Genomic DNA, 18,061 nt, shown 5'->3' with positions numbered 1-18,061 from the left:
ACACTTGTCTTCATTGGTTAGTCCATTGAGTATAGTAATTGGGATATCATGCTGCAGCAGTATGGGACATTGGTTAAGCCACAATAGGAAAGATGGTGTTAAGAGTTCAGAAAAGGTTTACAAGGATGTTGCCAGGATTAGAAGTTTATAAAATTATCAGGGATATGGATAGGGTGAATAGCTAAGGTCTTTTCTCCACAGTAGTGGAGTCCAAAACTGGAGGGCATAGGGTTAAGAGGAACTGTTTAAAAAGGACCTGAGGGGAAATGTGCTGTGACTGGAACAAGCTGCCAGTTATAATATACAAAAAGTATCTGGATAGATAGATGAATAGGAATTTTTTAGAGGGATATGGGCCATATGCTGGCAAATGGGACCAGATCAGTTTTTAAGATCTCTTGTCAGGCATGGACAAGTTGGACTGAAGGATCTGATTCTGTGCTATGTAACTCTGGGACTCTTAACCCAATTTTCCTCTTGTTTATAGCTGTGTGAAAATTAATCTTCCAAAAATCATGGATCAACTTTTAGATTTGTTTTTTCTAACAAGAGTAGACATTTTAAAATTAGCATAAAAGGCACTGAACCAGTGGGGTGTGACGGATGATGAGTATTTGGTCTTTATTGTTGATCATGTGGAGTGACTTACATAGTCAGTCAATAAAAGTGGTCTTGCCTATGGGAATCCCAATACATAACTCAACAGATGAGAATGTCCTGTTTTGTGTATAGATGGATGTCAATCCAGTATTGTCTAAAACCTATTTCTGTAGAGAAAATTATTGTTTTAAGAGCCACCACCTGTGCATTTCCTTGCTCCTCGGGACTTTAAAAAAATGTATTTTTCTAGTCACGAGATGTGGATGTCACTGTGGGCCTGTATTTGCTCTCTATCTCTAACTGTCCTTGAGAAGGTGGCAGTGGGCTGCTACCTTAAAATCTGCAGTCCATTTGGTTATAGGTATACCTACAGTCAGTTGCAAGTGAGTTCCAGGAATTTGGCCATGTATCATTGAAGGAATAGTGGTAGAGTTCCTGGTCAGGATTGTGACTGGATTGGTGGGATGCACGCAGGTGGTGGTGGTGAATCCCACGCAACTGCCTTTTTTAATCTACAATCTGAGGTAATGGGTTTGAAAGTGCTATCGAAGTCTTGGTGAGTCAACGTGATGTACCTTGTAGAGGAAGTACAAACTATGCTACTGTGCATCTGTGATGAAGGCAGTGAATGCATGATAGTTGGGGAATCGATCAAGCAGACTGCTTTGTTTTGGATGGTGTCAAACGTCTTAAGTGATTTGGGAGCTAGTAATGATCCCAGCTGATATCAGTGCTGAGCAGGCCAGATCCCAGACTGAAATTTGGTTTGAAGGATCTTATTTTGATTTTTATTTGGTTTTGACAAGTTGGTCACTTAAATACAAACACTTAATGTTGCAGGTTTGGTGTTGTTAAAAGTATGTTGCACAAAACAAATGATGAGAAAAATTAAATAAATCAAACCATTTTCATATAAAGCAGTTTTAAAAATTTGAAACACGGTAAAATACAATTCCTTTGTCTCAACAGCATCCAATTATGACATCTCGAACACAAAAGAGGTGTCTTCTCTATTCTGTCTAGTTTGCCATAGCTCTGGCTTTGATTCTCCCGTCTTTAAAAAATAATCTGATTGACCCTTTAGCCTTTCTGCAATTAAGCTTAGACCTTCTCAGCTTCATACAGCCTTCTCAAGGTTTTAACCAGATCCTTTTGATCTGGAACTTGAAAATTAAGCTGAGGTAACTTGTTTCTTAACAGTTCTAACTTATTTCCCCATCTCTGGAGGAGTTGTTTTACATATCCAGCTTCAGCCAAGTCTTCTACAAACCTACTAAACTGAAACCCAACAACATTTTTTCCAAATTGAGTATTTCCACAAATCGAAAGGGGGAAAAAAACAACCTCAAAACTTTTAAAATGAAATATAATGCACTTTACTTCATTTGCTTGTAAAATCTTTCCCAATAAAAACAAAATCCAATTACACGCTGGTATCACATTCAATTTCCTTTCTTATTTTCACAAACTGCCATGACTAGAGAAATCCCCACTAGCTAATTGTTCAACCCTTTCAGAGACCTAGAATTTTTGTCATTGTAATTGAAACTCTAAAATTAATAATGATTAAATTTATATAAATCTCTTGTATTGCAAACTGCACCCATCCATGACACTGAGGAGTCAGAATGAGAGTTACATTTTTCAGAATTCCTAGCCTGTGACTGGCTCTTCTGGCTACAGTATGGCTGATCTTGTTCAGTGTCAGATCAATGGTGGCCCCGGAAGGGAATTCAGCTATAGCAATGCCAGTGACTTTCTGAAGTGGATGGGTGCATTTGTTTGATTCTGACTTGTTGAACAAATGGTCATGGTCTGGCACTTGTGTGAGTTAGTGTTGCTTGCCACTAATCAGCCCAAGCTTGGATGCAGTACATTATGGCCATGAACTGCTTCATTACCTGAAAAGTTGTGAATGGTGTTGAAAATTATGCAGTTCTGAGCAAAATTCTCACTTCTGGTCTTAGTTGAGAAGGACGGCAATTTGTGAAGCAGCTGAAGATGTTTGAGTCTCAGACTTTATCCTGAAGACAAAGTTGCACCCTAGCAATGAAATGATTTTTTTCTTCTTGTGATATGAGCACCTGTTGGTTTGAATTAACAGCAGACTGTGTAATCATACCCTTCCATTATAAAAATGCGATGTGTCTCTGCTTCCAGCAAAATCTGCAACTTTGTGAAATGCAAGCTGCAAAATTTAGGCAAAAATTCTATCTGTTAGCTTACCTAATCACTAGAAGCTAGTCCCAGGTTGGTGATCTAGCAGACCAGTATGCACACTGACTGTATATTCTTAATGTTTACAACAAACAAAAAGTGTAAAGAACATTTGGATATTAAATTAAGCACAGGGAATGCTGGCAAGAATCAGCACTTCTAGCAGCATCTGTAGAAACAGAAATAGTTCATGTTTCAAATCTGGTATGACTCTTCAGTTCGATTTTACTTTTCTCCATCATGCATATTGTCTGACAGAGATTCCATCCTTTACTTATCTGGTGCTATGGGGATCTGAACTTTGTACGGTGTGGTTTATCTGCACTTATGATCTCCATGTGTAAAACTATTGTTTTCAAATCTTTTTGTAGTGTATAAACACTGAAAAATTCACAACAAACTCACTTTCATATTTAACGTTAGGACCTAGTTTATGTCAGCTGGTTGTCATATTTTCTGTTTAGTGGACACACAACACAGCTGTACATTTCATTGTGACTGACTATTCTAATCAAATTAATTTTCTACATTATTGCAAATGAGATTTACAAACTTACCCAAATATTGCCTTCATAAAGCCATAATATCCTAAGATGTAGGAGCAGAAGTAGACTATTCGGTCCAGCAAGTCTGCTCCACTATCCATTGAGATCATAGCTGATCTGATAATTCTCAACTCCACTTTCCTACCCTATTCCCATAACTATTGATTCACTTCCTAATTACAAATCTGTCTATCTCAGACTTGAATATGCTTAATGACCCAGCCTAAGCATACTGCTACACTAAAGAATTCTCTCAATCCACTACCCTTAGAAGAAATACTTCCTCATCTCTGTCTTAAATGGATGACACCTTACTCTCAGGTTATGCTCCTTGGCCCTAGATTCTTCCACAAAGGGAAACACCTTCACTATATCTAATCTGTCAAGCTTTCTAAGGATCTTGTTTGGTTCAATAAGGTCTTATTTCATTCTCCTAAATTCCATTCAGTACTTATCCAACCTACTGAATCTTTCCCTATTAAGAAAATCATTCCAAATGTAAGAACAACACATCTTCTGGACTTCCTCCAATGCCAATATATCTTTCCTTAGATAAGAGGACCAACCTTTTCACCACATTTATGGTATGGTGTGACTAATGCCTTAAACAGCTTTAGCAAAACCTCCCTATTTTTATATTTCATTTTCTTTTGAAATACAGACAATCAGTCTCTATTACCAACTGAACTTGTTTGCTAGCTGTGTGGCTTGTGCATTAAAATGTCTTCAAATTTGTGTACTTAAGATTTCTGCAGTTTTTCCCCATTTTAATTAATATTCCTATTTCCTAGTCCACCTGCCAAAGTGCATAACCTCAAATTTTCACATGTTGTATTCTATAAGCTAAGTTTTGCCCACTCATGTCTATATCTCCTATTGTGTCATCCTATTTGCCTTCCCACCTATTTCCATGTCATCCAAAACTTGGCAATACTACATCTACTTCCATCATCCAAATTCATTAATAATGTTGTAACATTACGACCCCTAATCCTGAAGTCCTCTACTAGTTAGTTATAGGTTGCCATTCTGAAAATGCTCCCTTCATCCCCTATCCCTATATTCTATTCATTGCATAATGTTCTAGTCATGCCACCCCCAATATCATAAGCTCTTAAGTAGCCATACAGGTGGTACCTCATCACATGCCCTTGGGAAATTTAAATATGTTACATCTTCTGGTTCTCCTTATCAATCATATTTGTTACGACGACAGAATTCTAATAAATCCGTAAGGCTGAATTTTCCTCCATCAAGAGGATTGTAAAGGAGGTCTTGCTGAAAGAGGCTTTGTGTGGTGACTAGTTTGATACCCAGAGCGGGACAGGAATCTGATACTCTATTTATAAATGTTCTGCTACTACATCCTTTATAACAGACTCTATATCTCAATTACAGAAGATTAAGTTAATTGGCCTATATTCTTTATTGAAGGTGTTACATAAGCAATTTTCTAATCCTCTAGGACTTTTTAAAAATTCATTCACAGAATGTGGGTATCCCTTGTTGGACTAGCATCTATTGATATTGCTCAGTTGTTCTTGAACTCTCGAACAGAATGCTAAGTTCTACTATATTATGGTCACCATTCCTTCGATTATTTGCTTTGGTATCATTTGCTAAACTTGCTTCATTACACTTTATACTTTAAAATAGCCTGATCCCTAAGTAGGATCTGCAACATATTGTCTCCAGAAGTTGTCCTAACTACTTTCTGATGACTACCCTGTTCTTTCCATCAGTGTGAAGGTTAAAGTCACCCATAATTAATGTTTGAAAGTCTAATTGTTGTAATGGCCACATTATCTCATGATTTATTGTCCATTCCAGGAAACCTGAAGACTATTCTCAGAAATGTCATGTTCCCCTTGTCATTTCTTCCCTCCAGCCATTTGGATTATACATCCAATTCACTATAATTTATTACTATTGTACTTTTTCATAGAATCCCTACATTGTGGAAGGAGGCATTCAGTCTATCAAGTCCACACTGACCTTCTGAAGAGCATCCCACCGGAGTCACCCCTGTGTTCCCCATGGTTAACCCCACCTAGCCTGCACACTATGGTCAATTTAGCATGGTCAATCCACCTAATCTGCACATCTTTGGAATGTGGGAGGAAACCGAACCAGCAGAAACCCTAGCAAACATGGGGAGAATGTGCAAACTCCACACAGGCTGACCTGAGGCTGGAATCAAACATTGTTCTACTTTAAGTTAACAAGATCACCCCGTCAGCCTCGCTTCCTGTCTATTCTTTTGAAAAGTCTTAGATCTCTGAATGTTTAGTTCCTAACTTTGATCTCATTGAAACAAAGTTTATAAGATCATGCCTGTCTATTCATGCTGTTAATTCAGTTATTTGGTGAAGAGTCATTAATTTTTTTTATTTCCCTTTTGACCCTATTTGCTGATGTAATCTTATGCTTGTAGACTCTGTCTCTTCCTTTCCCACTCTGGATATCATCAAACTAGTCATCATGCAAAGCCACCATATACTCCTTCAGTTTTTCAGCAAGAGTTCCTTTCCAATCCTAGCAATGTTGTTCATGTCAACATGAATATGGACACCTGAATTCCAGCCCAAAGGAGCTGTTCTTAGTCTGTGCAAAAATAGAACGAGTATTTTGCATACGTTGAGCTATCTGTGAGGAAGAAAAACAACAATGAAATTTATTGCTCAAAATGAATGTGATAATATAAAATCCATTTGACTGCATTAAGCCACTGGATTCTTTTTTAAAAAAAGGGAAGTTAAATTCAAATAAACAATTCACTGTTTTAAAAACCTTGATTCAGTGCAAAAGATGGCCAGCATGGTGTTGCATACAATTTAAGGGAAAAAAAAATCATCGGCTCTTCTCAAAGTGAAGGTATTAATGGTTTCCGTTCCATACTAATACAGTTAATTAGGCTGAAGGACATTCATCAACAAATCCCCGTTTGTTTTGAATTGGTTTTTGTGTTCACTGGAACCAGACTGTTTTAAGCTACAGTGTTATGAGCGGATTAGGAAACTGCCATTATTTTAATTCCACCCCTTTTTTTTCCATTCTTTCTGTCTACAGTTTTAAACCCTGTGCCACAGTTCTTATCTGAAGATTACCAGTTGATGTCATTCAATACCTGGTGTCTGATTGCAAAATCCTTTGTAAATTTTTCCAATAACAGTTTATCTGCTGTTTACTATGGACCAACTTAATGTAATTTTGGTCTGTCTCAGTGCAGCTCCTTGCGAGCAAGGACACAAAGGTCAATATTGCCTTAGAGCTGCTGTAAATTCTGGAACACACTCTGATTACAGATGAGATTACTTTTTTTTGTCCAAGGGTGCTACTCTGTAGTATTTTGTGGGAATTCATCTGCTTTGGTGGTCATTTGGTTCCTAGCTGTTGGATGACGTTTTCAACCTCCTGAAGACTAGAGCAGTGTTGTGGAATGTGGCAGAGAGAACTTTATATTGGAGACTATTTTCACTTGATTCTTAGTACAAGTGCTAACTGTGTCTGTTGTTGAGTTCAGTCTTGTCTTGGCTCTATAAGATATGTCCTTGGTTTGATTTAATTTATTTGATTTGATTTATTTCATGTGTACCTAATTATAGTGAAACGTTTTGCTTGCAATACAGGCAGATCATAACCTACAAAGATCATAGAATGATTGAACAGAACAAGGAGTGCAAAGTTACAGCTGCCAAGAAGTTACATGAAAATAAAGATCATGATTAGATTTTACATTTGAGAGGGCTGTTTAGAGGGGAAGAAGCTGTGCTTGAACCCGCTTGGTATTTGTGTTTAAGCTTTTGTATCTTCTGCCTGATGGGGGAAAAAAAATCGAAAGACATTATAACCAGAATGAGGGGGATCTTTGGCTGCCTTTCCAAGGCAGTGAGAAGTGAAGATGGAGTCAATGGATGGAAGGTTGACTCAAGTGATGGACTGGGCTGCATTTACCATTCTGGAGTTTCTCATGATCCTGGGCAGAGCAGTTGCTGTCCAAAGCCATGATGCGTTCAGGTAGAATACTCATATGGTGCGTCTGTAAAAGTTAGTCCTTATGGGTATGTCAAATGTTAGTAGCCTCCTGAGGGAAAAGAAGATGTGCTGCCTTGACCATTGCATCAGCATGAGTGGTTCACATTGTTAGGAACCTAATTCTCCGCCTCAGCTTCATTGGTGGAGATAGGGGCGTGCCCTCCTTGCTTCCCGAAATTGATGATCACTCTTTAGTTTTGCTGACATTGAGGGAGAGTTTGTTGTCTTTACACCACACAACCAAGCACTCTACCTCTTTCCTGTATTCATTGTTGGATATCCAGTCTACAACAGTGATGTCATTGAACTTGTAGATGGAGTTCAGGTGGTATTTGGCCACACAACCATGTGTACAGCAAGGAAGTGCATGCATCATCACGAGGTGCCGGTGTTGAGGATTATCGTGGAGGACTTGGGCAGTACTTGGTCTTGACTGCACTGAAGAAGCTATACATACCGTGGTTGTTGAACTGCTGGATTTCCTATGCTCTTTCTGCTGTCTGTTCTTTAACTCACAGGATTTCTTTTTGTTGGACCTTGACCTTCATTTGCCTGTAGATCTGCTGTCTGAATTTTCATCGTGTTCCAATTTAGAAATACATTGCGTTTGCAATTTAGTAGCCCCTGGATCTCCTCGGCATTCTCATGATATTTCCTGTTGGAGAAACTGTGCTATTTATGGTGGATTTGAGGGTAATTTGGACACCATGGACATTGCTGTTCCTGTTCATTCAGGCTAGGTTTACTGGGAGTCCATGACTCAGACATTCGATGAATTCCTTGTGGAATAACAGACGGTCAACAAGTCTACTTTTTAGAATGAAATCAAATCCGTAAAGTTGGTGTTCCTCTTCTGATTTACCTTTCCAGAGAAGAAATATCTAGTACCTTGTTCTTTGAGCTGACCTTCTGCACACATTGTCTGTTTTAGAGCAACAAAGTCCGTGCCATGGTGCTAGAGTTGGTGGACTATGATATCAGCGTGACATTCAGATCTGTTGCTGAGACTGTTCGTGAGGATCCTGATTTTTTTTCTAGATTGCAAACTGAGAACGGAGGGGTGGAAGCCCTGTACTTAGGTTTGTTTTTAACATACTAATTACCACACAACATGCGGTCCTTAGCCCAAAGTCAGAGATAGCCAAGACAAGCTCTGTTATGCAAATAGACAAATGCGCATACATTGCTGCCCCACCTGCTGTCTGAGGAGCCCACAGTCTTGCTTGGCTCTGAAGATATCAATCAACTTTTAAGTTCAATGAGATGTATTGATGCTGAGAGTAGGCTGCGTGTTTCACAGTAGACATCCTGTCTTCCCCTATGTTGAAGCCACTTTTACTTCTCGTCAAAATTCAAGCCCGAAGCCTCCTTTCTCTTGCTGCTTTTTAACTGGCTGAGTCTGCCTCACTCCCTACTGCTCCTGACTCTAAAACATCTCTTCCCCTCCCTACTTGCTGAGAGGTTTTAAGTTACTTTTGTAAGAGGGGTAGGATGGCATTCTTGATAAAATGCTTCAAAAGTCTCCATGTTGGAAGGATGAAATGTAATGCAACAATCAATGAGTACAAGCTGGGAAATGAAACTAAGAATAAGCATTCCTACTGCTGTTCTCCCTGCATCTTAAAGAGGAAAAAAAATCTGTTAATAACTGTTTTTAGAATCTCAAAGAACATAAAATGCTGGAAGTGAATGGCATGTAATATAGAAACATTGTGGATGTTTTTGTATATAAGACTGAGTTCATTCATTTTAAGATGTAACTTTAACACTACTTATTTTACCTAATACAATTAGCTTTTTTGTTATACATCAGATGTTGTAATTATCTTGATGCTGAATTGATTATTATGTTTGTGTATTCCTCATTTTATTTTCTCCTCTTTCTCAACAGTCTCCCCGGGTGAAAGAGTCTACACAGGGTCCAGATGTGAGTTAAAAGTATTTTTTTTAACGTGTCATTAGGGTGTGGATAATTTTGGCACGAGTGTGTTTATTTTGCATCACTAGCTGAAAATATGGTAACGAGCCGTTTGGATCTGATGCCACCTTTTGTGGTGTTATGTTCTCATAATGGTGTTGGGAGGATATCAGAAAAACCTAATCACTGATAATATGTCACTTTGAAAAGAATTTGGAAATGATGGTATCCTCACAATGTTTCTACTTTTGTCTTTCTTTGTGGCAGGTGATAGAGGGTTTAGGAAATGTTCTGTAAAAGTAAACTTCGTGAATTGCAGTTCACAGGTTTGGCTGAGAAAGTCATTTAAATTACATTTTTAGTATCTATTAATGTTTATTATTTAAAAGGAATTATTTGAAAAGTGGTTGACTTTTTTCAAGATGTGCTATTTAAGTGTATTAATAGAGATCTTTTTTGGGAAAAAAATTCTTGGGGGAGGTGGGAGGTGCAGTGAAGGTGACATACTCATTGTCTAGTTTACAAAAAAGCGATTAAGTTTTTCAAGTGTACTCTGTTCTAAGCCTTCATATGCAACCTTCCTCCAGATTAAATAATACTGTTTTCTCTCCGTTCTGATTCCTCTTCTCAGCAAGTAGATGACCGGGTAGTTGCTGCTGTGAAAGCATATTAGCAGTCCATTATACTGTGGTGTATAATCATTGATCTCAGCAATTTCTTCCAATGTTGTAAAACCTCCATTTAAAGTTGTGTTGATTTCATTTAACTCCATTTAAAGTTTGAAACCAGGATCAAATGTTAGAGTTTACATCAACTTTATGCATTTATGTTTGCAATGTTGCTATATCAGTAACGTGGGAGATATTAAGCTCAAGCTTCTTAGTTTTACCACGAGACTGTGCCTCGACTACTGTTTTTGGTCACCTGTGCTAATTGAGCCAGTAAGAGAAGTGGTTTGGAAAAATATCAGAGCTGATCTCAAGAGTCTGATGGTTGCTTTATGGGGACATATTATAGATATTTTGGCATTTTTTTTGTCAGGACAACATTGCAGTGATCTAATGAAAGTATACAGGAGGGAAGTTGTAAAAGAATAAATTAAATTGTAGGAGAAGGTGAAAAGCATGGATTGAAAGTAATTATGAAGAAAAGAATGTAGTCTGTTCCTTGCAATAATCAATATGTGAAATGGAGCAAAAGAATTAAGTGGCAGTGGATCTAGCAGTGATGAATAGATGAGACATCCTTACTTTTTTTTATAGATGTTCCAAGTTAGACAATGGCATTTTTCCTCCAAATTGATTTTTTTTCCAAGGTAGTGATTCCATGTTACTGGAATACTGAAACAAAGAACCAAAGAATGGTTGATGTTCATAGCCACTACCTGAGAATGGGTGATAAACATTTACACTGAACAATTAACAACAAATGGTAGAGATCACAGGTCAAACGACATCCAGTGTTCTACTCAGCACTTTAGATTAGATTACTTACAGTGTGGAAACAGGCCCTTCGGCCCAACAAGTCCACACCGACCCGCCGAAGCGCAACCCACCCATACCCCTGCATATACCCCTTACCTAACACTACGGGGAATTTAGCATGGCCAATTCACCTGACCCGCACATCTTTGGACTGTGGGAGGAAACCGGAGCACCCGGTGGAAACCCACGCAGACACGGGGAGAACGTGCAAACTCCACACAGTCAGTCGCCTGAAGTGGGAATTGAACCCAGGTCCCTGGCGCTGTGAGGCAGCAGTGCTAACCACTGTGCCACCGTGCCGCCCTTTAGAAAGAGGAGAAACTGTTTGAGGGGCCCATTTATCAATGCAGTAACAATGATAGCTAATTGTTCAAACTTCAGCTCTGAAGAGCCATCTGGACTCAACATTAGCTTGCTCTCCCCATGGATGCTGTTTGACCTGCTGTGACCTCTAGCATTTGTTGCTAACTGGTTTAGTGGCTGTGTTTATGTGTCGTAATAGAGCGTTCAGATAGTATTGTTCTGATAATAATAGGAGAGCAATGACTAGGACACAGGGAGGAGAAGTCTTGTACGTGTACAACTACTAGGTGTCTCAAAGTGCTTCGTAGCCAATACAGTACTTTCTGGGGTGTAGTCACTGTTGTCATGGAAGAAATGCAGCAGTCAACATACACACAGCAAACTCCCTAAATAGCTGTGAGAATGACTAGATAATTTCCTCTTGTTAATTGAGAAATAAGTATTGGCTAGGATGCTAGGGATATTTTCATTGCAGATCAGTAGCTTTTTTTATTCATTCACATGATGTGGCTTCACTAAATGCTTGCGCAGCTGTAGCTCATCTGTAGTTACCCTCTAGTAGGGAGTGCACAACTGTTTGCTTGAACAGCTGTTTGCTGTTTACAGTTGATTTGCTGTGTAGGTAGACTGACAAAGTAATTAAGGTTGGTTTTCCAAGATTTTTGACCCAGTGACATGGAAATAGATTGCCACTCTTTCAAAGTCTAGATGGTCAGTAGTTTGGAGGGGAACTTGTAGATGATGGTGCCATTTTATATGCCAAGCAAGCAGATGAAGTGTCGTAGAAACCAGACTAGGACATTCAACCAGTCAAACCTGGCCACTGATCAGTAATCGTGGTTGATTGGACCACATGGTTCAATGCCGTTCTATCCCCATAACCTTGTTTACACTGATAATCTGAAGTCTAGTAACCATACTCGAAGGCTGAACTTCTGCAGCCTTCTGTAGTAGAGATTCCAAAGGTTCACAATGTTTTGAGTAAAAATAATTTCTCTTCATCAGACCCAGTTGGCAATCCCCTTATTTTTAAATTCTGCAATTAGACAAAACATCTTGTCTGCATCTACCCTATGTGTCCCTTTAAATGTCATGTAACTTTGTTAGATCACACTCATCTTCAGAGTGCTCCTGAATATAGACCCAATTTTCCCAATGTCTCTCCAGAAGACAGTTTTGCTATCCTGGAACTAGTCTGCTGAACTTTTATTGCTTTCTCTTTTTGACAATAATATCTTACCTTTTAATGAGACCAAAACTGCTCACATTACTCCAGGTGCAATTACAGAATCATAGAGTTGCACTGCATGGAAACAAACTCTTCAGTCCAATTCATCAATACTGACTAGGTATCCTAAATTTATCTAGCCCCATTTAACAGCATTTGGCCCATATCCCTCTTAAATCCTTCCTCTTCATGTACCCATCCAGATGTCTTTTAAATGTTGTAATTGTACCAGCCTCCTCCACTTCCTCTGGCAGCGCATTCCATACACTCACCACTCTCTGCATGAAAAGTTGCCTCTTATGTCCCTTTTATATCTTTCCCCTCTCACTTTAAACCTATGTCCTCCTAGTTTTGGACTCCTATACCCTGAGGGAAAGACCTTGACTATTTTCCTTTATCCATACCCCTCATGATTTTATAAACCTCTGTAAGGTCAACCCCTCAGCCTCCGATGCTCCAGGAAAAAATAACCATAGCCTATTCAGCCTCTCCCTAAAGCTCAAATCCTCCAATTTTAGCAACACCTTTGTAAATCTTTTCTAAACCCTTAAGTTTCACAAGAACTTTGCTATAGTAGGGAGCCCTGAACTGAAAAAAGTGCCTAAATATCCTGTACAGCTGCAACATATCCATCTCCTATTCTCAATGCACTGACCAATGAAGGCAAGGGTGTCAAATACCATCTTCACCATCCTGTCTACCTAACCAAGCTCTTACACAATTGAAGCAAGGCTGTCTTCTTCTGTACTGAAATCCTCTTGCAATAAAAGCTATTAGGCTTCCTAAAGTTTGCTGTGCCTGCATGCCCTGAAGACGGGCTTATGCCCGAAATGTCGATTCTCCTGCTCCTCGGATGCTGCCTGGCCTGCTGTGCTTTTCCAGCACCACACTTTTCAACTCTGGTCTCCAGCATCTGCAGTCCTCACTTTTTCCCTTTGTGCCTGCATGTTAGCCTTCAGTGATTTTTCAACAAGGAAATCTAGATCCCTTTTGTATGTCTATATTTTCAGATATCTTAGCAGTTAGGCAACACAGAGTATTTCTCATCAAAGTGGATGACACTCAATTTTCCATGTTATTTTCCATCTACCATATTCTTGCCTTTTCTCTAAGCCTGTCCAAATCCTGCCAGTGCTGCTTTATACCTTCCATGTAAGACATTTTCGATTAACTTTATATCATCTGCAAATTTATCAGTGCTAGCTTTGATCTCCAACTCCAAATTATTGGTATATGCTGTGAACAGCTAGTGCCTCAAGTGCTGATGCTTGCAGTGCACTACTAGTCATAATTGTCAATACAAGAATGAGTGGTTTCTGTCTGTCAGCCATCATTAATCCATGCCAGTACATTACCTCCTATCCCATGTGTTTTTATTTTTTTAACCAGCCTCCTGAGAGGACTTTTTGAAAATCGAAGTGCACTACATCTATCACCCCTCATTTATCAACTAACATCTTCAAAAATTCCAAGTTTCTGCTGACTATGCTGATCAGATCATAATTAACCAGCTGTCAATTTATCCCACCATTTATAGCTTCTAGTATTTTTCTACTACTGATTTAAGACTAGCAGGTCTGTAGTTCCCTCCGTTTTAACATCTCATCCAAAAAATAGCAACTCCAACAATGTAGTAACTCCTCAGTACTGTCCTGGAATGTCAGTGATGATTTTTGTGCTGAATAGAGTTACCCTATAAAATAAATACTAGAACTGTTGTAAAATAATCAAAATTACCAAACTGTAAACTTCTAGAGTCTCACCATTTTTTTTGAAGAACCAATATTCATGATGAGGTACATTTCTTGTGAAGGGCTTCTGCCTGAAGCGTCAATTCTCTGGCTCCTTGGATGCTGCCTGTCCTGCTGTGCTTTTTCAGCACCACACCCTCGACTCTGATCTCCTCAGATGCTGCCTGGCCTGCTGTGTTTTCCAGCACCACGTTTTTCAACTCTGATCTCCAGCATCTGCAGTCCTCATTTTCTCCAGATAGATGACACCATATAGAATGGTTCATCATTGCCTGGTACACTCTTGCAGCTTGCTTGTACTTGTAAATTCACTTGTTTGGTGAAAGAAGTTAGAGGCAAGATATTTTTCAAGCCATATCACCCCAGTGCATCCACAAAGGAACTTTTAGTACTGTATTTTGAAGGTAACAAGCAATGGAATGCAGTCCAGATTCAGCCTAGGATTCTGAAATCAAGAATGGTCATGATAATGAGCCGAATATCCCCTCCACCTTCCCCGTCTGTTGCAAAGACCCACACTTCCTGAACCCTACTTAAACACAGCATAATGTTCTGTTGTTCAAAGTACTAATGCATAATTAGTATTAGAAAATTCTTCAGCATGCAGCTGAGTCATTAGCAGATAGTGAGGTAATTTGGGGGTTGGGATGTGGCAGTACTGGGTATGAATAAAGAATCCCACAGACCACCTCCAAGTTCCAGGTCTGTGTTGCTGATTATCAAGGACTATTTCTCAAATATGTGGCATAGATTTCTGATTGGGATTAAGAAGCAAAGAACTGCAAAACCAGTAGCCAGTGCTGCAAATGGTGGAGAAGGAAAGGTTCAGAGAATGAACACTGGCTAAATGGTGGATTTGGTCTCTAGCCAGCTCTCAGTGCAGAAGAAGAAAGTTAAATATTTGTGCTAATGGGGTAACCATCATAAGCCGCCTTCCCTGCTATTCTCCAACTAATGAATACAGTAACTGGAACTTTATCGCAAAGATTGAGACCCAACTTTTAGTTTTCTGTGCTGATTGCCACATATCTCTCCCAAGATTCTACACCGGCTGGGGTTCTGAACTTGAATTCTTTTTCTCTAGTTTCTCTCCTGTCTCTCGTTATTTGCCTTCTAACTGATCCTATTCTTGAACCTGTCTTATTGCTCTGTTGACCAAATTCTCATTAAAGTACTCCCTGCCTACCCTTCCTTTGTAGCTTTCATGCTAGCTGCCATTGGAAATTATTCTTTTATGCCTTTTTTTATGTTCAATCACCATTTATTGACCACCTGTAACTAAACTCAAGGTGGTGCTGATTGGTGCCTGAAATACGGGGTAGACCATTTAGGACAGATGAGGAGAAACTTCACCCAGTGTGGAATGCTCTGCCCCAGAGGGCAGTGGAGGCCCAGTCTCTGGATTCATTGAAGAAAGAGTTGGATAGAGCTCTCAAGGATAGTGGTATCAAGGGTTATGGAGATAACCCTTGACTTGACTTGACAGACCATTTCAAAATCCACCACATGACTGTGGGTCACGAGTCATGTTTAGACCTGACCAGTTAAAGATGACAGATTTCCTCCCCATGGGACATTCAAATTGTTTTTGTTTCACAACACTACAGTATTTTCATGACCATCATTATTTAAACTAGTGTTGTAGACCAGATTATTTATAATTATTTAAATTCCCCAGTATTGTGGAAATTAAACTGTCCTGGATCACTAGTCTAGTAGCACAATCACTACATTTATCGGTCATCGAATCATGTTCTCATGTATTGATTTTCTAATTCAAAATTTTTATTATTCTCTTGCAAGAACATATCATTAACTAATTTAATGTCCCCATTCATAACTTTCCGTTATCTCCATTTTGAATATTGTCACTGTACAGATCCAAGATTATCTTGCAATGCCACGCTTGAATATTTCCAATCATGTTCCCATCCCTGCTATGATATAAACAGCCCTGTGTGAAGTCACACATTATATCTTCTAACTGTGACCACAATGGAGGATGTCTCTTGACTTTCATCAAATTTTTTTCCACACTTTTTTATGGGTAAAAAATGAGGTCCGCAGATGCTGGAGATCACAGCTGAAAATGTGTTGCTGGTTAAAGCACAGCAGGTTAGGCAGCATCCAAGGAATAGGAAATTCGACGTTTCAGACATAAGCCCTTCATCATTCCTGATGAAGGGCTTATGCCCGAAACGTCGAATTTCCTATTCCTTGGATGCTGCCTAACCTGCTGTGCTTTAACCAGCAACACATTTTCAGCACACCTTTTTTATGGCCAATTACACTGTTTATCTACAATGTCTGTTCAGTTAACTTGGTGGGCCTGCTTTCATTAGGCTGCACCCTTACATAACCAGCCATGGTTGTGACATGCCAGTCTAAATCGTTACTGATAAAGTCAACTAGGATCTAATTGCCCATGGTGTTCAGGGATGTGTAGGTCAGGTGTAAACATAGGATAATAGGGTAGGGGAATGGGTCTGGATGGGTTACTCTTTGGAGGGTCGGAGTGGACTCGTTGAATCGAAGGGCCTGTTTCCACACTGTGTAGGGATTCTATGATCTTGGTGGTATCATATGAAAATTGTCATAGTACAAGTGGACCATGATATTAATGAATTCTGTTTCACCGCAATCTCTGATCCCCATGCTGCTGTTGCTTGACCAAGTGTCAGATGAAGTGCAGTTTCCTCCGGTAGTCATTGACTAGAGTTATTTGTGAGTTTTGAGAAGTTTTGAAGCTCAGGTTGAGGTTCTGGATGTAGGGTTGCTCGCTGAGCTGGAAGGTTCATTTTCAGACGTTTCGTCACCATACAATAGACAATAGGTGCAAGCCATTCTGCCCTTCAAGCCTGCACCACCATTCAATATGATCATGGCTGATCATCCTTAATCAGTATCCTATTCCTGCCTCATCTCCATAACCCTTGAATTCACTATCCTTGAGAGCTCTATCCAACTCTTTCTTAAATGAATCCAGAGACTGGGCCTCCACTGCCCTCTGGGGCAGAGAGCATTCCACATAGCCACCACACTCTGGGTGAAGATGTTTCTCCTCACCTCTGTCCTAAATGGTCTACCCAGTATTTTTAAGCTGTGAGCTCTGGTTCGGCACTCGCCCATCAGCGGAAACATGTTTCCTGCCTCCAGAGTGTCCAATCCTTTAATAATCTTATGTCTCCATCAGATCCCCTCTGTCTTCTAAACTCAAGCGTATACAAGCCCAGTCGCTCCAGTCTTTCAGCATAAGGTAGTCCTGCCATTCCAGGAATTGACCTCGTGAACCTACGCTGCATTCCCTCAATAGCCAGAATGTCTTTCCTCAAATTTGGAGACCAGAACTGCACACAGTACTCCAGGTGTGGTCTCACCAGGGCCCTGTACAGCTGCAGAAGAACTTAGGTAATATCTTCAGTGAGCCTCCAGACAAAGCACTGCTGATGTTTCCTGCTTTCTATAATATGTTTAGTTTTCCTTGGGGTGGTGGCGTCATTTTCTGTTCATTTTCTCGGGGTGGTAAATGGGGTCCAAGTCAATGTGTTTGCTGATAGAATTCTGGTTGGAATGTCATGCTTCTAGGAATTCTCGTGTGTCTTTGTTTGGCTTGTCCTAGGATGGATGTGTTGGCCCAGTCGAAGTGGTGTCTGTCCTTATCTGTATGTAAAGATACTAGTGAGAGAGGGTCATTTCATTTTGTGTCTAGTTGTTGATCATGTACCTAGTGGCTAGTTTTCTGCCTGTTTTGTCCAATCTAGTTTATTACAGTTCTTGCACAGTATTTTGTAAACAACAAACTGCCATTCCTAAATATCACAGTAGAGTGATCAGCCAATGTGGAATTTCAAACCAGCGTCTACTGGAAAACAACACACGTGAACCAAATATTGAACTACAGAAGCAATCATCCCAACGTCCACAAACAAAGCTGCATCAGAACATTATTTCAATGAGCCACCACATACTGCAGCACACAG

At 39.7% G+C, this 18,061-nt stretch overlaps 1 protein-coding gene across 2 annotated transcripts in view; it reads left to right on the top strand.

The window, feature by feature from the left end:
• Positions 1 to 18,061, top strand: part of LOC132815066 (serine/threonine-protein kinase OSR1-like) — a 186,076-nt gene that overhangs the window by 145,836 nt on the left and 22,179 nt on the right. For both annotated transcript variants that reach the window (XM_060823762.1, XM_060823763.1), the window contains exon 12: positions 9,289 to 9,324. In XM_060823762.1, coding sequence (XP_060679745.1) covers positions 9,289 to 9,324 — 36 coding nt within the window. The remainder of the gene's footprint in view (positions 1 to 9,288; positions 9,325 to 18,061) is intronic.

Source organism: Hemiscyllium ocellatum, chromosome 4 (assembly GCF_020745735.1).
Source record: "Hemiscyllium ocellatum isolate sHemOce1 chromosome 4, sHemOce1.pat.X.cur, whole genome shotgun sequence".
NCBI classification, from domain to species: domain Eukaryota; kingdom Metazoa; phylum Chordata; class Chondrichthyes; order Orectolobiformes; family Hemiscylliidae; genus Hemiscyllium; species Hemiscyllium ocellatum.
This window is presented reverse-complemented; position numbering and strand designations above follow the sequence as displayed.